Below are 23,677 nucleotides of genomic sequence, written 5' to 3' on the forward strand. Positions count from 1 at the left end.
CGTTTAGTCTGAGCAAAATATTTTGGGGCCCTCTAGCTACTTTGAAATGTAACCCATGAATTCCATAGTGGTGTAGCATGTTTTGCAACACTTAATTCATAAATAAACCGAGTTTTATTCAGAAAAAAAAGTTTTTCCCTGGAACAAAGAGGAACAGGAAAAGTACACAGGCTCATATATCATGAAGACTCCAATTATTCATAAATCCCGGAAGGGATTAAGTTCGAGAACAGAGGTACCACTGTAATTTAAAAACAACAGTATGACTGGTGCAAGAATTCCATAAAATGTACAGTAGTATAAAAAGTCAAAATCATTCATTTGACAAATAGAGTAAAATACAGCAAACCAGGCCCAAACCACCTAGCGTCATCTTGGTGAGCACAGTATAACGTAAGAGCTTCGAGGACAGATCCAGACCCACAGTCTGGCACTGCTCTTCTGCTACCAGCGTCATACAGCTTCAGAGCTGATCTGGGATTAAGAAGCGTGCTGTGGGCTAGCTGGCTCTTTGGGACTCTGCTGCTGCCTCTGGGCCTGCATGCTGTAGGCCCAGGCCCGATCCACACCCTCCCCCTCCACCCTGCACGCCCTCCAGTCAGGAAAGGGGAAGCGGCCAGCCACCACTAGAGCATCATCCGGTAGCTCCGCCAGGAGCTTCTGCTGGAGCAGCGGCAGCTGTTGGGGGGGGGATGAGCGCGAGTGTTACACAAGGCATGCTGCATTTCATTTATAACACACAAGGTCTGTATGGCCCTGATTTTTAGCTTTAACTCACCACACTTGGAGCCAAAAACACAGTGACGTTCTTACAATCAGCCAGGCTGATCTAAGGGTAAGGACACCGCATCAAGCTTACAGTTTAGAAATTTCCATTTTCGAGAATTCTCCCTTGACTAAGATGGCACATACCTTCCAAAGGTCTTTCCGTAAATATGACACCTTCCCATAATGCCCTGCTCTCCATGCATGAAAATAGGACAGGCGGACCAACCAGGGATTGAGCTCATAACCTACAGCTGGACGAAAACCCTGTCGATATGCCTCCAGAACCTAGTAAAAGCGACAAAGGAACAACGGTATGAAGCGGATCAGTTCGAATTGCAGTCTGCAGGGAACTGAAGCGAGACTAGCCGTCCCTATCCTGTTCACAACCCCGACATCTACGTGTCTACAGAATAAAGAGCAAAAGAGCAAGAACTCACAATCCTACCATCTCCTGAGCCCAAATCGGCAAGGCTTCCTGACCGCCCTCGCAGCAGAACCATTACATTTCTCACTTGCGTTCTGCTGGCTGGGAGATAGGGCACCTGCAGGAAGAATGCATACTGCGCTCAGCACAAATCAGCAAAGTACAGAACTCCTCTGAATCCTGATTTATGACTTACCTGTAACTTTAGGGGGACCCTCCGGAAGCCTGGCATAATCAAGCCCACCCACATGGCATAAACAGCCAGGCCAGTGCCAGCTGTCAGCTGCAGGATACCCCAGCCCCCCAAATGTCGTTCCCTAAATTCTGCCATGGCTTCCTCCGCGCTGTCAGGATCCATGTTCAGTAGCAAAAGCAGCAGTTACAATCTGACATTAAGACAAGGTCTATGTGGATGAAAGAGATTTATGAAAATCGCCTATATGTCACGGGCGCAAATCGCTGTAATCTACATGGCAAAATATAAATGTCCAAAGATGTAAGATATCCCAGGTTGGGGTACTGTATTCCCGTGTGAAGAGTGTTCCGACTATTAAAGTCACCCGGTGTGAAAACTGTGCACCAAGTTCAATTGTTCCTGGGGAAGTGCACAAAAAAGCCACAAAAATTACATTATACGGTTGAATGGAAAAATTGACTTAGTACATTTAAACGTGATCGCTCACCCCGACGCATACTTAATGCTGATATGCAAGGCTAAATGACGCAAGAAGTCAACTTCTTATACATACAACCCCCTGTAGGCTACTTTAATTCCAAAATTTTATCGACGACCGTTATTATAATTTATTAAATGTATATTATACAAAATTGCAATTATCACCTCACTAGTAATCGCCGATAATACTTTACTTGATGGGGCACAAGTAACCGTCACAATGTCACTAGGCTTTCAATTCGTATTAACTGCATGAACACGGTTCGGCTGACTTAATTGTTAGTACTTTGAGGAAGGTACATATCTGGGCAGTTGCAGTAATAATCTGTGTGTACTTCATTAGAAAATGAGACAGACGCAAATGTTTTTCCACTCCCAATTCTGAATTATCTCTGTCCGTCTGTGTACCTTATTATTCTGTAGATGAACAAAAACATTTACGGACACCATGCATATACCAATGTATAGTAATGTTTTATTATGTACATTTTATTATGTTCATTTCTATTTTACGTATAAAACTGATGTGACTTATTTTGATGCATGGCCCAAAATCCATGGAGCAAAGGACTTAAATGCTGTAATATAAACACTTCCAGGTGGAAGCCAGCATGAATAGAAAACTGTGATCAAATGGAATTTCACTTAAGCATGATAGAAAATTTGCCGTTTATGCGACGTATTGCCGTAGACAGTTTATGATGTCTACAAGTGAAATGGCCCTGGAACATAGCAACAGGAACTGGCTGACAGGTCAGGGATATCCCAGCCCATTCTGAGGTCTATTATTACTCAAGTTGTGGCTGGTTTTAACTGACTGTCAAGACAGTATATTAAGTTTCCCTAGTGTGGATGTATAGGCCAATACTACAGCGCAATTTTCAAAAACCTCTGCCTCTCCTAATGCTGTCAGGGCTATTGTATGCACGCACACACATCACAATAAAAGCACCATCAGAGAATGAAGCCGCTTTTGTGAACAGATGGGCAGTATTTCAAAGACTGATTTCAAAGACTTTGAGAGATTGTATTTTATGTACATTTAAAATAATTGACAAAATGTGTAATTTTATGTATTTGTTTGTTTTCTGTCATTTTAAGAACTTTCATTACCAGGCTTACAGACTTTTAAATGTAGCCCCTCACTGTCTTTGGCTAGATGCCAGTAAATCACATGACACACCCTGTTGGGCCCAGCTTGCTCATTGTGAACATTATTTTCCTATGGCCATACTTAAGACCGAATACACGCTGTCGAGTAATGAAATACACGTATTCATTATGCCAACCTCGGCTCTCTGAAGACTTCATATCCCATAAGACACCTCGACGGAACGCTGTGTGTCGCTTGGTCTTGCTTTAGCGCTCTCTCCTCCTGCTATTGGATGCCACACCGATGGACAGTCAAATTAGACGTGTCACGAAACGGCTGGCTCCTGGTGGCAGGAACTAAGTGTTCAAAATACTCATCATCCTAATACGGATAACGTTTGAACAATTAAAAACTTCGGTAAATTACGAGTTATCCGCAATTTTATTATATCGGTTTAAAATATGAAATGTAATCCAGGGATTTTTGTATTTTACTTCAATTTATTTGGAATATCTGCTACAACTGAGTTTCCAGGTGACAATGGAGGCTGGTAAGACCCTTCGTCTACAGGTCTGCATTCCCGCGACTCTCCCGCGGGACCCGACCAGATTTTTTGCTACGCGGGAATAAATTTACAAACAAAACGCGGTAGCGGTCGGTAACTCTGGTGTAATTTGGACGGGAGCGGGCGGTCTAATAATATACCGTTCCCGACGTCCTTTCTGAACAGCATATCTGCGCTTTACTCAATCTTATCGAGCACCTGTATGGCCTGCGCTCATGACTGTTATGCACGCGTTCCACGCATGGACTGCGTCACGCATTTTATTGGCAAGGTCTGTGCACGCAGGATTTGCATAACGGTCATCAGTACCCGGGATGGCAGAGCAAAGTGTGGATGCGCTGTTCTTGAAGGACGTTCAGTTTGGACTAGAAGATGGTCAGTTTACTGTTAGAAACCCACATCGGGCAAGTCTGATGTATGGGAGTCTTTTTCGTGTGTCATAGATGCAGATGTAAAAAAATTACCCTTTGCACGTTGCGATAAATGCCTAAAAGTTTTGATGTTTAGCAGTCACAAGACTGGAACCTCTGGTTTAAGGTGGCACTCATGCCTCATTACAAAGGGGCAAACCAAACTGGCATTTACTAAGTCTAGGCCGTTGCCAGAGCAGTTGAAAAAAGAGACAACAGAGAAATGTGTTGAATTTGTTTGCCAAGGCAATCCGTTTTTGATATCCCTCTGGCGGTTTAAATGTGAGATTCTGGAAACATAAAAAATTTAGCGGGAACGGTCGGGTCGGGAAGAAAATTATTGTAAGCGGGCAGTAGTGATGGGTCGTTCTTGAACGATTCGTTCATTTTGAATGAATCTTTAATGTGACTCGGGAAGAAGGAGTCGTCTCTTGGGAGTGATTCGTTCAGTAGCTATAGTTTCTGTATTTGAATTATTGATTCACCTGATTCCAGTCTTCGGGTTTTCATCACGTGACAGCCCCATAAGCTCTAGTATGCAGTCTGAGCCGGAAACAGAATTGATTAGTTCATCTCTCGAGTCTTTCGAGTCGTTCGGTCTTTTGTCACGTGACCATTTACCGGCTCAGTACCTCAGTCAAATACTAACGTAAAATTCCATTTGTTGTATGTTGGATCATATTTAGAAATTATAAAATTATCAAAAATATCTAAAACACATTTCCTTATAAATAAAAAAGGTCTGTCAATTTCTGTCACTATGATTTTGTTACTGTTTCTTGAGGATCTGTGGTGTGTTATTTTATAAATAAATAATCCTTTTACAAATAAATTATTGATAAATTTGTCCTTTCATTGTCTTTGTCTATCAGTAAACAAACACTAGGCTATATAATAAAATAATCCAAGCCTACAATTACAAAGTACTTATAGTTAATAATTGTACACTATTCTATGGCAGTGTTAATTTTTACTCCAATTTTGAGTTTCCTGGTATAATAATTGTTTTTCCTATGCAGACTTAACATATTGATCTAATATTTGTATAAAAAGATTGGTCAAAAAGGACATAATGACAAAGTAAAAGCAAGTAACATTTTGAATTTGAATAATTAAGGTTAGTTTAAAATATTAAGGTTATGATAACTTAAACATTAATAATAATAATAAACTATGCACCCATTTGTAAGGAAGGTTGTAAATTAGTAACTAATTTCTATATCCAGTGCTGTCACGTCACATAACATAAGAATGAAAGACTCGAGGAATGAACTAATCAATTCTCTTTCCGGCTCAGACTGCATAGGTTAAGCTTATGGGGCTGTCACGTGATGAACGAACGACTCAAACCCGAAGACTGAAGAGATGAACTAATCAATTCTTTTTCTGGCTCAGACTGCCTTGGTTAGTTAATTGGGCTGTCACATGATGAACGAACGACTTAAACCCGAAAACTTGACAGATAAGAGGCGAGGTGAGCGAATCATAGACTAAAGACCCAAGTAAACAATGAATTAATATTTTCTGTTTCTTATAGCATTATAGTTTTGTCTTGTTTGTAGTGTGATCAACATTTGTGTAAGCAGTAGATGTGTTAGGGAGGTAACAGGTAACATTTTAATTATATTTTGCTAAAATGAACGAAATGACTCGAAAAAAGATTTGTTCATTTTGCTGAACAAGACTCAAAGGTCCGAGTCGGTAAAATGATCCGAACTTCCCATCACTAGCGGGCAGCGGGTGAACAAAGAGTGAATATATAGCGGGAGCGGGTGGGTGTGGAATAAAACCTTGCGGGAGCGGGACTAAAAAAACAGTCCCGCGCAGACCTCTACGTTCGTCCTACTGGTGTTTTTACAAAATGCTGCCATATTTTTCCCGATTGCAGCTCCACGCAAGGTATAGAGCACTTTCATTATGCAGACATCTAGCCGCTATCGATCGTGATTTATGACATATTATTTGTATTATCTGTACTGAACAGGTCCTCACATGCAGATTCCAGCTTGACTGATGAGGGTCCCTGCACTATCGACATATGGGACACCTCGCTGACCTATAAGCAGTTTATCCAGGGGTAGGTACTCTCGTAGCTCACGCAGTTGCACTAAATAATTTCCGACCGATAGATTTACCTATCACGTCACTGAAAAATTATTGACCTTGTTTTGTCAGGTATGCCTACAACAAACCAGTTATTATCAGAGGGTTGTCCGATAATACGGTAAGAACATGCTACTAGTTTAACGGTACACACAGTTTACGGTTCGGTACAGGTCAGTTTTGTGTTCACAGCCCTTCACTAAGAGGAAAAATACGTGATATTCTGAAAAGATCGATTGAAGCAGTTTAATTCCTGGTCGTCAGGAGCTGGCATTTAGGGGACAATATGAAAAATGAAATCATTCAGACACCCTCTGCAGTAGCATAGTTAAGAAAAGACAACAAAAGACAGAACATCTGTCGCATTGACTGCATTCTCTAATTCCATTCGCTTTGGCTGGCTTCTCCAGTCCCGTTTGCTTAGACTGTTCTCCAATATCCATTCACCTAGACTGTTCTCCATTTCCATTTGCTTTGACTGCCTTCTCCGGTTCCATTTGCTTTGACTGCGTTCTTCAGTTCCATTCGCTTTGACTGTGATCTCCTGTTCCATTCACTTAGACTGTGTTCTCCTGCAGTGTTTACACTAGGTTTACAGCTTTGGGGGGGGGGGGGGGTACACCGACAGGATTCATGGCGATCATGTGTTTCTTTTGATGACAGCAGTCAATATAACAACTGAATTAAACATCAGAACATTTCTGCCACGTATCCGCCACGTGCGATACAGAGAGCAGAGGAGGATTGTAAACAACATATAAGGCTATTTAGTTTGTTTAATAAAAGGACGATGTATAGACCTGTTCTATAGGAAAGGTAACCTTAAATGACTTCTGTTGTGATCTGGCGCTATATAGAAAATAAAATTAACTTGACCTTCAAGGGGGGGGCGGGAGGTGCTGTTGGGGGGGGGGGGGGGGGGGGCGCCCCCCTAATATAACATAAACTATAGGGGAAGTAGGGGAAGCACTGCACTGGCACTGGAGAACACATCTGCTTAGTTCTCCTATTTCATTCCCTTAGACTGTGTTCTCCTGTTCCATTCCCTTAGACTGTGTTCTCCTGTTCCATTCCCTTAGACTGTGTTCTCCTGTTCCATTCATTTAGACTGTATTGTCCTGTTCCATTTTATCCTCAGGAGTTCCAGCTGATGTGCTCAAAGGACCATCTCCTGCGAGAGTTTGGGGAGCGGCTGGTTAGACTGAGCACAGCTAACACTTACTCTTACCAAAAAGGTCAGTGAAAAAGGCCCCAAATTTATAGTTTATTTATAGTTTAAGTTTTAGCAATTTTATTTCTAGGGATAGTTTCAATGTTGTAGAGCTATTTTATGTCTCTGATATTTAAACAATCCTTTATGAATACAGTAACAGAAAGCATTTGATGTTGATTTTATTTTATTACAGGTAGTTTCAGAAGCAATATTTAAACTTTTATTTAGTTCATTTTTATTTTATTGTTGTATCTTATTTAATTTCAGCTTCCGAAAATATTTTCTTATAGTTTTAGTTTTTGTTTAATATAACAACCCTGGCTCCCGTGTTTATTGCTGTCTAAGCCTGGTCTGATGTCCTGCCTCCCTTCACAGTGGATGTTCCATTCCATGAGTTCGTGGAATACCTGCTGAAGCCTCAGTCTTTCAGTGCTCTCGGAAGTGGTCTGTATCTCTTTTTTTCTACTGCTACTGAGTTGCTTATATAACATAATAGCAACCAGGAGCAGAGCAGCTGAATGAACATAGTCTACTTCAGTATAAAATGATGTAGAGGAGCAGACCAGCTACCTGCAGCTGTCATTGGGCGACACTGGCACACCGCTAATTCTGGCTCTGCTGTTTCTTGTTCGTAACAGAAACCCTCTATTTTTTTGGAGACAACAATTTCACAGAGTGGCATAGCCTGTTTGAGAAGTACCATTCACCAAGCTATATTCTGCCACATACCAGGGGGGCCTATAGCTTTGGAATCGCAGGTCTGTAGAGTCCTAGGCTGCAGAAACAGTCTTTTGTATCCTTACCCAAAACTCACCTGCTCACTAACATCCCCGGAATGTCCCACAGGTCCAGGAACTGGCGTGCCTTTCCACTGGCATGGTCCAGGATATTCTGAGGTCATCCATGGCAGAAAGGTAATTTGAGCAGTTCAGGGTGGGGTGCACTCTTTTATTCTAGGATCTTGAACAGTTCATGACACGTTCCTATTTGTTTTCCTCCCAGCGCTGGTTCCTTTACCCCCCCAACCACGAGCCAAAGTTCCACCCCAACCGCACCACCTTGTCTTGGGTCACAGAGACATACCCGACCTTGACAGCCACCCAGAGACCCTTGGAGTGCACCATCCGACCAGGGGAGGTTAGAGCACTGCAGTTATACCGTATGACGTTCAGCTTCAGGACAGCATCTATTAGCGTCTAGTGGAAGAAGCTTGCTACCAGGCTGGCTGGTACTGTCCTGGGATGTGCCTCCTTGTGTTTTAATGGCTTGCTGCTGCTTATTGGTGGTATCTCTTACTTCTGACAGGTTCTGTACTTCCCTGACCACTGGTGGCATGCCACACTCAACCTGGACACCAGCGTCTTCATCTCCACTTTCCTGGGGTGACATTTTGACTGGGCAATGCCTCAGTCGGAGGACACTTCAGTGATATATAATGCCAATGAGTGATGAAAAGAATCTACTGGCAATTGATGTTAAATACTTTTGGTTTTACTTCTATACTTTTTCTTCAACGCATTGAACTACAGAAATAGTAGTAGGTAAGCTGGAGAAAGGTTAAGTTCTTGCTGCGATCAAAAGAAGTAAAACAGCAAAGAAATGAAAACTCGGAGCGATTCATTTGGATTACCAGCAATCTGAGAGAGAACTTAGGTCCTAGTTTTGTCAAAGAGAAAAACTGTGAAACAGAAATAAAAAAAACATACATATTCTGAGGAGTGGTGCTCAGCACACAATTCCAGAACCGTATGATGGACAGGGCAGTGAGGGAAAGGCAGCGCACACATGGTCTTTGGATCACATCTAAACTGTCTTTCCCATCATGATAAGAAGCATTTCCATTGGGGTGCTCAATTATGGCAAAAATCATGACTATTTGGTATTGAGATCATGATTATTGAGCATGATTACTCATTGACTGGAAATATTGTGCATTTATTGAACTTGTCTTTTTAACAGTGGATATTCTTCAACTCTAAATATAAACTGAGAAACAAAATGGGGCTGGAAAGGGGTGATCTGGATTTATAACACAAGATGGAATGTGAAACAGAATGTGGCACGATGATCATTTTATCTCGATTACTTTGTGATAATCATTGGAAGCCAAAATCATAATTGAAATGAAAATGTGAGTAATTGCTTAGCCCTAACTTCCCGCTGCTAAACACACGCCCTAACAGCAGGGATCATGCACATCACTAGATGACTGGCGAGCCTCTAGCAGTCCAGCTGGGAGCCATGTTTGATTGGCCAGAGGTACATTTCTGCTTCAGACTGCAGGGAGACACTACCATGCAAAGTATAAATTACTGTCACTAATAGTGAGATAGTGATCCTGGGAAATTTCCCACAATTCAGCTAGCCGGGGAAAACCAAGCATTGGCTTTGGGATAGCATGTACCTCAGTGGGTTAATGCCAGTGTCCAGAAGGTTGTGGGTTCAAATCCGGGGGCTAAGAATAATAGTCACTGGACTCTCAAACAAGGCTTCTAACCCCATTTCCTCATGAGACACTGGCTGACCCTGATCCAGACAAAGGTGTCTGATAATTAAATGGAACGTACATGATACATGCACACATTTAAGAAACGTAACTGGTTAAACTGTATTGTGAAAGGTATCATTTCTACATAAAGGTCTTCATAGACAGGAAAACAAAGGCTTTAATGAGCGGCTATTTGATGAATACAGACGTGTGCCAAAGCACACTGCAGGCAGGAGAAGGGGCACATCCGTCAGCGTGCAGCTGAGCAAATGGCAGGTCCTTGGAGATTAATGTGACAAGGACACCAAGAAGATCCTGGATGATTGCACCTGAGAGGCATCTGTGTAGCCTTTGCTTGGTTTTTGCGGGTATTTGAGAAGGGATTTTGCATCACTGAGTCACCAAACAGCAGGTGTACATGTTTATGCAGTGTTTCCTGTTGCACACTAGGGGGCGTCAGTGGTCAGGGAATGACGCCACATTAGCACTTCAGGCCAGAGCCCATCATGGGGGCTGTGAACATCAGATATTATGACCACAGTGGTGGGGTTCAAAGCCCCAGTCCTGCAGGCATGAGCCACAGCACCAAAAAAGGACCATATAAAATTTTTACAGTAACATTATTTAAATCTGAATAAGAAGAAAGAACTGAAGTGACCAGTATAAAACCCGGACTGGTAGGAAGCGGCAGGCAGACATGCAGAGACACATGGGACCAGCCAGTTACTGCCAGCACAGGGCTGCTTATCGATTAGGGTCATTTCGTAAATGATAGATACGTCAGTATCATAACACACCTGACCTGTAGCTATCAAGACACTGCACTTGGACTCCCTGCTTCCCGTTCTGTCAAATGCCGAGCTGGTATCCTGAAATCCAGGGCACTGGACAGAAAAGCTTACATCCTCAGTCAAAACATAGTTATTGAGTAGTTGTATGGGTATCTCTGAGGTAGAGATTCCCCTGTTTTTAAACAACTCTGGACTCAAATTTGCAATAAACAAGCCACAGTTATTTGTTTGGATGTATTATAATCTGAATACTGAAATTTTTTTATGAATTACAGAATTTATGGTGGCACATTATTCACATTTAGAATATAAGGCATAGCTACAAAATCAGGTATAGCTACAAAATGTCACTACTCCAGATAACCCAGATGGAGAGAGAGAGACTATTTTCCATTCTTTGTGAAGACTGTGTGGAGACACCATGATGTGAAGACATTCATCACCAGGGCTGGACAGGAATCAGCTCTAACAAGGGACACATTCAAAGTGAAATGCAGATAAACAAGGCGTGCTTTTAAAGAGGAGCTGTATCAGGATTTACAGTGGCTGCCTCTTTGAAGACACTGTTCTGTGGGCTTTGGAGGTTCCTGTGTGACAACATGTTCCCTGTGTCCTGCTTTACGGAGAGGAGCGGCACCACAACAAGCTGAGCTCATTCAGCTGGACTGCAGAGCTGCTGTGGTCATCACGGTAGACAGGAAATGACATCACTTCCGCCAAACCTCTTCTCCACCTATGTAGGTAGCTTTCACATGCAAGGAATCGTCCAGTAGGACAAAGTCTGTCAAAGAGATATATAAGAACAGAGGTGAGAACAACCTCATTCCCAGTGGGTATCCCAGCATTCTCAGCACTAATGGTGGCGAACCCTTCACCATCACCCACCTGCATCTGAGCCATAGTCCAGGGTCCCTTTATGTTGACTGATCCCCAGCAGCTGGGCTGGATGCAGAGAGGCAGCCTCCAGTGCAGCTTCCACTGAGCATCCTGAACCGGGAGCAGCAGGACTAAGTAAGAGGGCTGTCTGCAGCCTTAGGGGTTGGGGTTGGGGTTGGGTTTAGGGCAGAGGCCCAGGGGCCGACAGTGAAGACCCACCAGAGGCCTTTCGGAAGTGTCTGACACACATATCCATGGTGGCGATGCTCCCACACAGGGTGTTGGTGCCTGAATGTACAGGACAGACAGATCTGTAGTGACGCACTAGTAGAGAACATTACATTTTATTTATCCAGCACATACTTTTGCCCAAAGCAACTTATAGCTGAGAGGCAGAGACAAGGGTCAGTGTGAGTCCCCTGTAGCAGTTAGGGGGTTAAGGGCTTTGCTTAAGGGCACAACTGTGACATCACACTGGCAGTTGCGAGATTTGAGCCAATTCCAATCACAGACCTACACAGTTCTAACCCACGGTGCCAAACACTGCCCCCTAGCACAAGCACTACACTGCACACCTGCCACATAAGCATGCAGCCCGTCGATCTGGATGTGCTGCTGGCCGAGGGTGTGATGTCCTGGGGGCAACCCCATGGCTGTGATGGCATCTGTCACCAGCACCAAGCCTGGCACACAGGAACATCAACCAACAGCTGATATGGCGGTACCACAGCAAGGAGCTACAGACAGCAGGTACGACGGTAACACAGCAAGGAGCTACAGACAGCTGGTACGACGGTAACACAGCAGAGCCCGTCTCTATGGCCTTCACCTGAAGGGTGAGCACGATGGGCTATTCGAAGGGCGGCAGGATTCGTGTGAATGCCATCCGCAATCATCCCGTAAAAAACTGTGCAATTTGGTGGAAGTTGATCACTTGTCAACAGCCCCACAATGCCAGGATCCCGATGATGGAACTAAGAATAGAGAAGAACACGGTCAGTGCAGCTCATGGCGGGACAGCCCATGCACAGGGGGACAGTCCTCGCACTCACCGGAAGCATGGCATTGAAGAGGTGTGTGATGAAGGTTGCCCCCTGCTGGACAGCCTGTTCTGCCTGGGACAGATCTGCCACTGAATGCCCTATAGGACAGTAAGGGACATAAGGGACATGTTCACAGGAAAGGGACACTCTCACACCTGTCTGTGAAGGTGACGGGCATACCAAGAGACACAGTCACCCCCATCTTCACCAATTCTTGGATTACAGTCGGGCTGCCCGGAAGCTCTGGTGCCAGCGTGACAATGGACACATTGTCCAGGCTGCCGTAGACCTCTAGTAAGTCTGTCAGACTCCCCTGCTGAAAGCTGCGTAAGCAGTGCTCCGGATGGGCTCCCCGCTTCTCTCTGCTGATGAACGGGCCTTCCAGGTGAACTCCTGCCCATGAAACACAATCAGGGGAGACTTAGCAGAGACACGATGGGCTGGTAACCAGAGGATGGGTGAGGAGGAGGAGGAGGAGAGGAACTGCATCTAAGGATGAGAATGACACCATGGATCTCAATCGGGAACATTCAGCCTAATGAAAGCATCAATACTGTCCTGCCGTCAATGATTGCAAACCCTTCTGGGTATTCAGTTACCGCACATCAGCAGTGTTCTGGTCTCTATATGTCAAAGGTGGAAAGTTCAGGTCCATTAAGTACAAATCAAGACCAAGGTATTGTTTCTGTACTCTGTGACTGTGACTCTTTATACTTACCTGGTTCAACCAAAATCTTGGTCATGATTTGTACTTTCTGAACCTGAACTTTCCACCTCTACCATATATCCTGATTTTCTTACCCAAAACCCCTGCTCCTTCAGCTCCTCCATCATGAACTTCCATCTCTGGGAGGACCTGAACCAACAGAAGCCAAAGACAGATTCAACTCCTGCCTTTAGGAGCGATTCTGTCCACAAGCAAGGTAGTATTTTAAAGACATAAGAGGAACCTTGTGGTAGATGTGAGGTGGGGAGGTCACCAGTGTGGGGCAGAAGGAAGTCACACCATGCTCCAAGAGCCGCTTGGACACCAAGGCCACACCGCCACGAACATCACATCCTTGTGAGAAATCAACTCCATACCCACCTACAGGCGAAGATCATTGTAAGCATTAGTGCCAGGCATTGCTGGAACCAATATCACTAAATCCATCCTGTACAAGACGCTCCTTGCCTTGTGCATTTTGGAATAGACCCCAGATTTCCTGAAACCCTGCCTTGGATGTACAATTACGGAAAATAGATGAATGGATGAAATATCTCACCATTGATCTGAACATCAATGAAACCTGGAGCAAGTATTTTGCTCTCACAGTCCACCTGGTGATCTGCATAGCCTTCCTCATCAAAGAACAGCTTTTCTGGATTTAGGATTTTCCCTTCTCGAACCCACAGGTCCTCCCTACGGAAGATGAGAGCACAGTCAGCATGGCTCAATGTAGGTCCATAAGGGAAAACCAGGCCAGAAACATAGTTTCCAGTTATCATCATTAATCCTTGGCTATCATCGCCTGGACGATGCTGATCACTTTCGCCTGCACATGTACCTCTGTAGCTGGTGGTCCTTCAGGATTCTGCAGTTAACGAACTGTGTGATCGGCTCTTCAGACACAGACTTGTTAGACGGCATCTTTCCCAGGCTGGACCAACAAATACTTCAAAATAAAGCGAAAAGCGAAATTCAATTATGCTGCTTTAGCTCATGTACTCAAGGAAAGCTTCAAACCTGAGGTACCTCTATGAATTAAGGGGGGGGGGGGGGGGTTGTGCATAAAGAACATATCAATTAAAATCTAACATCACACACACAAATAAAACATTAAGACAGTACACATCTGCCGTTTGCATTGTGACTGACGCTGACCTTTGAGCACAGCTCAACGATTTCTTATATCATTTATTGTGGGACATAGTCCATGGAAGTAAGCGCATTCAAACTATAAAAACAGTTATATGTAACCAGATGGACGTGTCCTCAGATTTTTCTTTCCTCGCCAACTTTCATTCCCTGTAAAAACATTGTTTTTATAAACAGTTCGTCTGACAATCGTTCGTTTAAATAAAAAAAAATAGCATGCAAATGGCACTAAGGAAGACACCCACCGGAGCACGGCGTCCAGCTGCTTTCCGCACTTGCTTTGCGACCGAACTTCTGTGTCATGTGACACGCCTTGCCGTCAGCTGACAGGATACATTCCGGAATACCTCCTGCGGTCCCTCAGCGCATGAACTTTTAATAAACCTCTCAAAAAACATTTACAAGTCACACAAGTACTAAAATAAGAAATAACGCTTATGTATATTTCGATTAGAAAAATAACTGGTATGTGTTGTATAATAATTAAAGGATACACCCCGCCATCTAGCGACAACAATTGCCCTCATTTTCATCCGCAATACAAAAGAAGTAGCGGAATACCTTCTTATTACCACTAGGGAGGAAAACTCTCAGGCAACTCTCACGCATCTGGCCATACAGTCACGCTTTCTGACTCTCACGCGTATGCAAAGAATCTGTATTAATCCATTACTAACCTAAAAATAGCGACATCAGAAGCGTTGGGGTAGTTAAAAATTATAAATAAAATTATCACATACATGTAAATGAGCGTGCAGACTCGAATTGAAAATCTCACGCCAGATAGCTGACAATATTATTATTTATATTAATTAATTGTTTCGTTATTGTGACTACATTTTCTAAAGATCCCATTTGTATATTACAATCAACTTGTATATGTCATGATATATTCCACATATATTGTATATATCATTATATATTACATATAATTATATATACTAAATTATACCTATGGTCGGTGAAAAAGAGGGTGACTGAACAGCAAGATTTAATTCACTCTTGAAGGAATCAGTGTAGTTAGTTTAGTTTCATACACACACAGTAGCTTCCATACCCCAAACTTGTCCATACCTTACAAATTATGACACTGAACTTTATTGCTTGTCTTTAGGTTTATTGAGAATAGAGACAGGCTTTTCTATGTCCTGGGGAGTTTTTAAAGTTGACACCTCTGGGACTACAAGATCAGCTTGAAAAAGTGACAGTCAATATGCAGTCCCATGTCACGAAGGCTGACCATTTTTTTCTGCTTAGAGTGTCAGCAATGAGTAAGACCACTGGCAGCGAGAGCATTACCAGCAAACAGAGCACAGTAGTCCAGCACAAATGTATGTCTGAGAGCCTCATGAAGTTACCAATCATTCTACTCAGCCATGGTTCTTCCTTCTCCACTCTGATAGCATAGGAACACAAGGAACTAGGCATGTCAACAAATGCTAACTGGACAACAAATGCTACTGCAATGGTCACACTTTAATGCATCTCGAATGTTTATGCAAATGTTTATATGTCACGTGACCCAGAATGAGGTTACTGAATTGGTACATTTGTCACAATTCTTAACTCAGGAATGAATGGAAAGGTAAACTGAAACGGGGGAAATGATCCAGGTCTATAAGATTCTAACGGGTCTGGATGCTGTTCAGCCAAATGGCTATTTCAATATTAGTTTAAATACTAGAACTCGTGGCCATAAGTGGAAATTAGCGGGAGAACATTTTAAAACAAATTTGAGGAAGCACTTCTAATAGTCTTCCTGCTAGTGTAACAGAAGTTAAAACCCTGGGTTCCTTTAAATCGGAGCTAGATAAGATTTTAACAACTCTGAGCTATTAGTTAAGTTCTCCCCAAACGAGCTTGATGGGCGAATGGCCCCCTCTCGTTTGTAAATTTCGTATGTTCTTACGAAACAGCTGGGACTCTGTGGAGAAAGATAAATGCATTACTTAGATGTTTTGGATTTGATTTGGCAAGGCTGCAGCCACAAAGTGTAACAAAATGGTTTTTCTTTGATGTGGAATCTCACATGACCAACTGAATGACAGAAGTGAAAGTCTGGATTCACTGTGAAACTGTGAATTATTCCCTAAGTCAACTTCCCACTCGCTCAGATTTAAGTAACAGGATATAGGTTGTTCATCCATCCATTGTCTGTAATCAGTTATCCTGTTTAGGGTCACACTTATACCTATGGACAGTTTGGTAATTCTAATTAACCTCAGGCAGAGTACCTGGAGAAAACCCCATGGCATCCATCCATCCATCCATCTATCTATCTATCTATCTATCTCTCTCTCTCTCTCTCTCTCTCTCTCTCTCTCTTATATATATACATATTACTCTGGTGTCAAAAAAATCCAGGGCTGTAAAAGTTCCTGTGACACAAACCCTAACAGTGATTCTCACAGATGTAGTTTCCATGGATGCATCTGTATGTGTCACAGAGGACACTGAACGGGCCTGCAGTCTGACGCTGCATTGCTCACCATTTCCACACTCCATTAGCTGAAGAGGCATCAGATGTCCATAGCAACATGGCAGAGGGGTGGAAGTTAATGAAGAATTTATCTAATAAGAAAGTGGAATTGATATTTCAACCATGCAATGCTGGAGTCTTCTGTTCAGTGACATCCTATCCACAGTACTAAACTGAGTGGAACTGGAATTCTGTGTAGCAGGAGCGAGGGAGCTACAGTATGAGAGACATGAACCCCCCAGTATTTAATTTGGCTTCATTCTCCCGCCTAATAAAAAGACCTTTGCAATTTAAAAAGTTCAGTCACCCCCATATAAAACTCTTTCTGTATGCTTAATAAAATCAATACGCATTTGCATCAATATTTATTCATTTGATGAAGAACAAGCAATGGAGATAGTGCAGCTGAAATCATTTAAAGACCAATGATATGACACAAGCTAGAGCTTATGTATAAAGTACAATTTGAAAAACCTGTTCTTTGACGCTGACGCTCTGATTTTGAGGTCTAATCTAATAAGAGCCATGAATAGACGGCTGACCACTGTCACAGATGCTGTCGTTTAGTCATACTTTGGTCCAAGTTTTATTTACGGTCCTTTCCCAGTGACCTTCCCTGGACTTTGAGAGGGCTCCCATCTGTGATGAAGGATACATTATTCAGCCATCTCCTTGCCACAAGGGAACAGATGAAGAACAGCTGAAATAAGTGAAAAAATGAGTGAAGAGACGTTGAAAAGACTGTGATTATTATTTAATGATTAATGTTTGTTAATAGGTTATGACCTGTCTCCTACACTTATGTCTTCTGTTTACAGTCTGGAGCTAGGCAACCGTGCATTTCACACATTGTACTGGGTATAACTGCATATGTGACAAATAAAACTTTGGAACTTGAATAAGTAAATGAAAATGAGTTACTACAGGAGAGTGCTGATTTATGGCAGGTCTGGGCTTTGACAGAGAGTATCTCCATTTGTGTTAGTCATAGAGAGATGCTCATAAACACAAGTAAATATACTCAATCCAAGCCAATGCTCAGTACAGGGCGCTATGCAGATGACATCATCATATTTTTATTTGTCATTTAGTTTGTGTATATCCCATCTTGCTCTCCTACGTGAGAACAATGTTTGGGGTTACAGCACAGGGTCAGCTATTATAATCTGGCACTCCTGAGGGTTAAGGCCTTGCTCAGGGACCTAACACAGACATGGGTATTCCGCTAGCCATAGGACTCAAACAGGCAACCATCTGAATACGCCCACAAAGACCTAATCTGCAAAACCATACACCACCACAGAAAAAATACAAAAAATGTTCTCTTGACGCACAAAGCCATATTGGTAGTGCTAATTAAAACACATATAAAATGCATGTTTCTGCAATGTATAGGAAAGAAATTATATGGGCTATCGTGCATCTAATAAGTGTACATATATGATGTGTAAGTTAACGGCGCAGCATTCGCCTAAAACCACCATTTCTGTTAATCGGTAAAATATCACAACGTTAATTTTGTACGTATTGGTTTTTATTGTCAAGATCGTAAAAGGAGACCCCACTTTGACGGCATGCGGCGGGATAAACCAACATCTCCGTAATTCAGGGGCTATAAAATATTTTAAAAATAAGAAAATAATATTCTTCTCTAAAAATATTTATTTATTAGTATATGTTCAAAAACATAAAACTGATTATATTAAATGTATAAAATCTTAAAGATAAAATTTATTTATTACCCCTACCGAAGATGCGTGGGTCGATCCGAATAGGCGTCAGGTGACTTTTGACGACCCGCCATTTTCCTCCGGTCTGCCGGTACTCGCAAGAAGACAGGAGGGGAGATTCGCTCTTACTGTTATTTTAAAGGATATCAGTACCCTGTGAAAGACATTGCCTCCACGTTAAGAGTACTGAAATACAATCTGAACGTGGCCGTTTTTTGAAGGCTGTTTGTTTTTTATACCCAACGAGAGAGAATGTCCTCCACGAGCCCCGAGTACTCGCCGTTCTTCGGGGTGATGGGCGCCTCCGCAGCCATGGTGTTCAGCGGTAACCGAGCGCCGGATACGCCTCGCTTCCTCGGGGAAAATGGCCTTTAAACGGCCTTCGCCGCATGATAGCAGACTGTGCGGGACCTTTGTGTGACGTTAGAGTGATGTCGTTTGGGAGATGGGGTGTCCGTGCTGTCGGTAATCGGGTCTCTTACGTTTAGGCTTTAATCTCTGTGTGATTTGGGGTTTTGTGTTAGATTGTCGGCCGGCTGCGTGCATCGTTCTCTTCGCTGTGCATTTGTATTATTTTACCTGCAATTTATATTTATATATGACTTATTCTTCCTTGTGATAAATATTCCATATTCATGCATTGGCTGTTTTTCCCTGGCTCTTGACTGTGGTTAGCTGGTTAGGTAATATAACTACCCACAGAGAGCGTCCTCTGCCAACATAGGCGACTAGCTGCCTAGATATCAGGTGTCCAGTTTTCGTCTGTCGGAGTAACGTTACGGACTAGGATCCTCGTTTCTTTGTTTAATGAGAAATAATTAACAAAACTGTATGTGACGATGCTCACTGTTAACCAGGTTAAATTGGGTCAATGTGGTGGTTCACAGTTTAAGTGTAACTGACTTACCGGCTTGCCAAAAGAAAAATATATTTATTACATATTGCCATTTTATTTATGCGTACTATTTAAAATACGAGAGGAACCAAGACCACAGGAATTTTAAATTCACTTAGTAAATTTGTCCCCCAGTACATTTTAAAGGACTGTATTATGAGGTGCCATCAATATTCTGGCAATATTCTTTCCTGCTTATGAAAGTCGGACAGTTTTTTTCTTTGCTGTCCATTGTTAGATGATGTTCTCACCCTCGTGTCCTCACCCCATTCATTTACATTCTCTAATGCATGAGATGCTTGTTTTTTAAGTAACCATTTCCATTTTAATACCTGCAGCTGTTTTTGGTTCCTGCTTTATTTTTATGTTCCAATAATAATTCTTCCTTTGCAGTTTCACAATTTTTCGGCCATGTGCACATCAACTGTCAGACATGAAAAAGGCTGTGGTTGTTTTAAGAGTCTGCAACATTTTATTACAATTTATGAAGTTTACCTTTTTGATAGTTCAGTCTGTTACTATCCCTATGCTCTCGCCATGAATATAGCCATAGTTGCTGGCATGGTGTTAAAAGTCAACATAATTATGTTGGAGGAAGTTAATTATATTGGAGGAAGTTAATTGAGTTCCTCGGTAGCATGTTGAATGAATGCCCCATTGTCTGTCATTTTCAAGTTGTTTTTTTGGTATCTGTCTATAAGGTTTTCTTGGTAAATGTGTAAAAGCGCTTTACCATTGTCTTTTTCCTCACACATTGAAACAGTCTTAGCCATTACCAGTGTGATCACACTCTGCAGGCACAGTTTGATATCACTGCTGCTCAGTATAGCTGGTAGATTTTCCATCATCTCTTCTAAGACCCATTTGCCATGGATGATTGACAAGAGATAAAAAAAAAAGAAACTTCAGCATAATTCTTGGTTTCCCTGATGCATGCAGTCCTTCTTGACCTGAGAGGACACTATACCGTGAGGGTGGAATTTTGTATGCTATATATAATGTGTAGTACTTTTTATATAAGTTGGCTTAGTTTTTGGACAGTTTCCTTTAGTGATTCAGGGCTGCAGGAAAATGATGGTTTTTGGAGTCTGAAATGAAATTCTGCCTCTGTGATAATTGTAAGGAAGATCATACACATTTCTTTCTGCAGGCGACACACTGGTTGTTGGAATTTCATTGGCTTTTATTGATTGACTGCTTGACACTTTTTTCGGCACTGTCCATTTAACCATTATGTGGTCAGTGTCCTCTCATTTGTTGTCAGTGGTTGGTGCTCATTGGAATGTCCTAGTCTTTGCTGTGTCCTCCTCTTTGCAGAGAAGGGTGAGTTAATTCTCCAGGCCACTGATGTAGGTGATGCAGTTCTACCACAATACTGCTGCCAGTGGTTTTTTATGTCTTAGGTGGTTTTCCCAAAGGAAGAGTGTGAACCGAAACTGCTATTGACACATGCAGTTGTGAAATACACACATGACAGCTTTAGCTGAGTGCTTGTGGTTTGATGACCTTGCTCTTGTAGATGCATGGCTGAGAAAGGGTGGCTGAATCACTGTCCATATTCCAGATTGTGCTGGCATGTGTGTCTGTTTTCTTGGCAGAACATGTATGTCGTATGTAAGGGGGGATTTTGGTGAGGGAACACTGTGGTTCTAACAGCTGCTTGACAAGTCAATCAACATTCATCTGTCCTTAAGCAGAAGAGCACTAAGTATACCTTGAGTTTACGTTCACTTTTTCCTTTAGCTGTTAGAAGCAATTACTTTTTTTAATACCTAGTTATTGCAACAGTACTCTGACTGGAGCTGGGAGATAAGCAGGCTATGTGTACTGACTTCTGCATGGTCCTTAGCAGATTTCCTTAGCAGATTAGTTCATTGGACCTGCTTTAACTGTGACTCCTCCGGTGCTGTTTGTATGCTGATTTCTGTACACAGCCTTTTGCTCATCACTTTCTCTTCTGTCCTCAGCTCTAGGTGCAGCTTATGGCACAGCCAAGAGCGGCACCGGCATCGCTGCCATGTCAGTGATGAGGCCAGAGCTGATCATGAAGTCCATCATCCCCGTGGTCATGGCAGGTATCATTGCCATCTACGGTCTGGTGGTCGCAGTGCTGATCGCCAACAGCCTGTCTGAGAACGTCACCCTTTTCAAGTAGGTCTCGTTCTTCGCTAAAGACCCTTGGTAACACCTTGAGTTACCCTGATTGTGCCCGTTGAGCTGAGTGTGCATATAAACCTGCAGAGATTATAGGAGAGACTTATCCCTAAATTTTCCTTTACCCGTATTACTCCCCAGGAGTTTCCTGCACCTGGGAGCAGGATTGAGCGTGGGACTGAGTGGCCTGGCCGCCGGATTCGCCATCGGCATCGTGGGAGATGCCGGAGTCCGCGGCACTGCACAGCAGCCGCGCCTCTTCGTTGGCATGATCCTCATTCTGATCTTTGCCGAAGTTCTGGGGCTCTATGGTCTCATTGTAGCCCTCATTCTGTCCACGAAATAAACCATCATTACGCTGGTCACTGGGAGGGCAGCAAAAGGAAAAATGCATCGATCTCATTTCCAGGCCGTTGTACAGTCCTCTGGTTGGTAGTGATCCTCTTGTACATGCACCACGTATATTAGTGACTTGTCATTTTTGTGTGTTTGTGTGTGTGTGCGGCCATTGTTATTGGTGTCCTCTGGTCTTAAAGAGCAGACTAGGGAACGGTCATTTGGCTTTTATTTTTGGGACATTGGCAAAGTATCTGTACAAATACGTGGATGAGCTGTTTTTTCTCCCCTTCTAATGATTTTAATTTAAAATGTTTATACATCTCTAAATGGAGCAGTTGTTACTGAATTCCCCATATTATAATTATGTTCATTATAATTTATATATAGAATTAAGAATATATAGAGGTTATTGCACTGTGGGTAGTGCTTGGATTTCTTCTGGATGTAATTATTGGTGAAATGGCGAATGCATTAAGTGTCAGACTTCAGAGTGGAACTTTGGTGTGTGTGAGATTGTCAATTACAATTTGAACATTCTTGTTACACTTGTAAACATGTTTTCCTGTAGTACAGCTATTGGTTGTGTTAAAGTTGTATACCCAGTGTTGGGTTTAACGGGACTAATTTCCAAATTAATTTACTGTACTTATTCTCACAGTTATGGTGGTACTTCCAAATGTATTGTCAAAACACATGTTATATAAAGTTCCACTTTGTTCCAATTCACAGATCTCCATGTGTATGTATATGCTCCCTGCACTACAGAAACTCCATTGGTGACTCATCTGAAATTTGGGTTTAGTGATCCATACCAGAATATCCTACATGATGTTTAAGCATGCTATCTTTCTGCAGTTCTAACAGACTGTTGGCTTTGGTCTGGTCTGCTTATTCATAGGTATCAACTGGGTTTCTAGGTTCTGTTTAAACCTTGACGTTCTCACACGTATATCCATACTTTTTATTTCTTACAATGTTGATGCTGGAAAAGATACTCATAAGTCTGTGAAGCAGAGTTAGTACAAGACCATTTAAGAGTCATCATTGAATGACAGTTTCATTCTTTAGTGTTCTGTGATTTTTTTTTCTTGTAAACAGTCATCAGTTATTCTTGAGTGAATAGTTATAACTACTTTTATTACATGCTCCCAGAATATAAAGGAATGCAAAAACTACTGCACAGTTCCATGGATCAGAAGCATGGACCGAAAACAGGATGTCAATAGCACGAAGCATGTGACTCAACATACTTTACACTGATCATATAGGAGTATGTCAGGAGTTCTTATGTTCTTACAGATGCATACTGGTTGCATTTCTGCATATCTAGGAGTTTATGCCAGAAATGATCAGTGTCAGGGATATATCAATGTAGGGGTGCTGTCAGCCGCTTGGCATTCGGTCATTGACAGAGGGTGCCATCCTGGCCGATGAGCTACACACACAATATTTGCCCCCACGATGGCATAGTCACCAATGATATTTCTTCCCCTTTGGATTATTATTGCAAGTGTAAATCCAGCCTTGTCCATAAGAATGAATTCATGATGGACTTCTACAGCATCTTGCTTCACGATTGAAAGAAAGAACAAAAAAACCACCCTACAGTAACAGGAATAGAGCTAGAGCTGTCAATCTGGCGCCACACTGCATGCTACATTACAGTCATATGACTATGCAGTGCTGATGGGGTGCAGTGAATTGATCCACGTATTCCATCTACCCATTTTCCATACGTGGTTGTCCTATGCAGGGTGGCAGGGATTTGGAGC

The 23,677-nt window shown here is 42.5% G+C and overlaps 4 protein-coding genes and 1 long non-coding RNA gene across 10 annotated transcripts; 2 read left to right on the top strand and 3 right to left on the bottom strand.

Moving 5' to 3' along the window:
* Positions 1-95: 95 nt before the first annotated feature.
* Positions 96-1,747, bottom strand: antkmt (adenine nucleotide translocase lysine methyltransferase). Its single transcript, XM_023798567.2, has 5 exons — positions 1,389-1,747; positions 1,206-1,310; positions 913-1,053; positions 779-829; positions 96-678 (listed from the first exon to the last, which is right to left on the bottom strand). Exons 1-5 carry the CDS (start codon positions 1,548-1,550, stop codon positions 481-483), a joined length of 657 nt encoding a protein of 218 aa, XP_023654335.1. The 5' UTR covers positions 1,551-1,747; the 3' UTR covers positions 96-480.
* Positions 1,748-3,243: 1,496 nt separating this feature from the next.
* Positions 3,244-8,967, top strand: jmjd8 (jumonji domain containing 8). Of its 2 annotated transcripts, none has more exons than XM_023798650.1 (9): positions 3,244-3,511; positions 5,921-6,013; positions 6,112-6,160; positions 7,178-7,274; positions 7,628-7,696; positions 7,891-8,010; positions 8,099-8,166; positions 8,255-8,389; positions 8,558-8,967. In XM_023798650.1, exons 1-9 carry the CDS (start codon positions 3,423-3,425, stop codon positions 8,636-8,638), a joined length of 801 nt encoding a protein of 266 aa, XP_023654418.1. In that variant the 5' UTR covers positions 3,244-3,422; the 3' UTR covers positions 8,639-8,967. The 2 variants fall into 2 exon arrangements, with proteins under 2 accessions (XP_023654418.1, XP_023654417.1); XM_023798649.1 differs by lacking the exon at positions 3,244-3,511 and adding an exon at positions 3,753-3,901.
* Positions 8,968-10,764: 1,797 nt separating this feature from the next.
* Positions 10,765-14,792, bottom strand: amdhd2 (amidohydrolase domain containing 2). 4 transcript variants are annotated; one of them, XM_023798648.2, is made up of 13 exons: positions 14,554-14,788; positions 14,411-14,458; positions 13,998-14,105; positions 13,716-13,852; positions 13,401-13,537; positions 13,252-13,306; positions 12,631-12,843; positions 12,460-12,548; positions 12,237-12,381; positions 11,983-12,090; positions 11,627-11,695; positions 11,417-11,518; positions 10,765-11,312 (listed from the first exon to the last, which is right to left on the bottom strand). In XM_023798648.2, the coding sequence occupies exons 3-13, from the start codon at positions 14,078-14,080 to the stop codon at positions 11,239-11,241; spliced, it is 1,212 nt and encodes a 403-aa protein (XP_023654416.1). In that variant the 5' UTR covers positions 14,081-14,105; positions 14,411-14,458; positions 14,554-14,788; the 3' UTR covers positions 10,765-11,238. The 4 variants fall into 4 exon arrangements, with proteins under 4 accessions (XP_023654416.1, XP_023654413.1, XP_023654415.1 ...); XM_023798645.2 differs by having other exon boundaries at positions 14,315-14,458; positions 14,554-14,787; XM_023798647.2 differs by lacking the exon at positions 14,411-14,458 and having other exon boundaries at positions 14,554-14,784.
* Positions 14,793-17,139: 2,347 nt separating this feature from the next.
* On the bottom strand, positions 17,140-18,672 carry LOC111836937 (uncharacterized). Of its 2 annotated transcripts, none has more exons than XR_002836527.1 (2): positions 18,536-18,672; positions 17,140-17,487 (listed from the first exon to the last, which is right to left on the bottom strand). It is a non-coding gene; the product is annotated as an uncharacterized lncRNA (long non-coding RNA). The 2 variants fall into 2 exon arrangements; XR_002836526.1 differs by having other exon boundaries at positions 18,530-18,665.
* LOC111836936 (V-type proton ATPase 16 kDa proteolipid subunit c) lies at positions 18,587-22,627 on the top strand. Its single transcript, XM_023798639.2, has 3 exons — positions 18,587-18,842; positions 21,380-21,563; positions 21,708-22,627. Exons 1-3 carry the CDS (start codon positions 18,770-18,772, stop codon positions 21,910-21,912), a joined length of 462 nt encoding a protein of 153 aa, XP_023654407.1. The 5' UTR covers positions 18,587-18,769; the 3' UTR covers positions 21,913-22,627.
* The last annotated feature ends 1,050 nt before the right edge of the window (positions 22,628-23,677 follow it).

This window comes from Paramormyrops kingsleyae, chromosome 22 (genome assembly GCF_048594095.1).
Source record: "Paramormyrops kingsleyae isolate MSU_618 chromosome 22, PKINGS_0.4, whole genome shotgun sequence".
In the NCBI taxonomy this organism is placed as follows: Eukaryota; Metazoa; Chordata; class Actinopteri; order Osteoglossiformes; family Mormyridae; genus Paramormyrops; species Paramormyrops kingsleyae.

What these genes read in the sequence shown, in the direction of transcription:
- antkmt (XM_023798567.2), bottom strand. Translation starts at nt 1,550, where the DNA reads ATGGATCCTGACAGCGCGGAGGAAGCCATGGCAGAATTTAGGGAACGA. An exon ending in TACGGAAAGACCTTTGGAAG is followed by an intron (nt 830 to 912) that starts GTATGTGCCATC and finishes CCTTACCCTTAG; the next exon opens with ATCAGCCTGGCTGATTGTAA. An exon ending in TGTTTTTGGCTCCAAGTGTG is followed by an intron (nt 679 to 778) that starts GTGAGTTAAAGC and finishes CCCCCCCAACAG; the next exon opens with CTGCCGCTGCTCCAGCAGAA.
- jmjd8 (XM_023798649.1), top strand. Translation starts at nt 3,768, where the DNA reads ATGGACTGCGTCACGCATTTTATTGGCAAGGTCTGTGCACGCAGGATT. An exon ending in GAGGGTTGTCCGATAATACG is followed by an intron (nt 6,161 to 7,177) that starts GTAAGAACATGC and finishes TTTTATCCTCAG; the next exon opens with GAGTTCCAGCTGATGTGCTC. An exon ending in CACTTACTCTTACCAAAAAG is followed by an intron (nt 7,275 to 7,627) that starts GTCAGTGAAAAA and finishes CTCCCTTCACAG; the next exon opens with TGGATGTTCCATTCCATGAG.
- amdhd2 (XM_023798648.2), bottom strand. Translation starts at nt 14,080, where the DNA reads ATGCCGTCTAACAAGTCTGTGTCTGAAGAGCCGATCACACAGTTCGTT. An exon ending in CATTGATGTTCAGATCAATG is followed by an intron (nt 13,538 to 13,715) that starts GTGAGATATTTC and finishes CTTCGCCTGTAG; the next exon opens with GTGGGTATGGAGTTGATTTC. An exon ending in TCTTCAATGCCATGCTTCCG is followed by an intron (nt 12,382 to 12,459) that starts GTGAGTGCGAGG and finishes CTCTATTCTTAG; the next exon opens with TTCCATCATCGGGATCCTGG.
- LOC111836936 (XM_023798639.2), top strand. Translation starts at nt 18,770, where the DNA reads ATGTCCTCCACGAGCCCCGAGTACTCGCCGTTCTTCGGGGTGATGGGC. An exon ending in CGCAGCCATGGTGTTCAGCG is followed by an intron (nt 18,843 to 21,379) that starts GTAACCGAGCGC and finishes TTCTGTCCTCAG; the next exon opens with CTCTAGGTGCAGCTTATGGC. An exon ending in GAGAACGTCACCCTTTTCAA is followed by an intron (nt 21,564 to 21,707) that starts GTAGGTCTCGTT and finishes ATTACTCCCCAG; the next exon opens with GAGTTTCCTGCACCTGGGAG.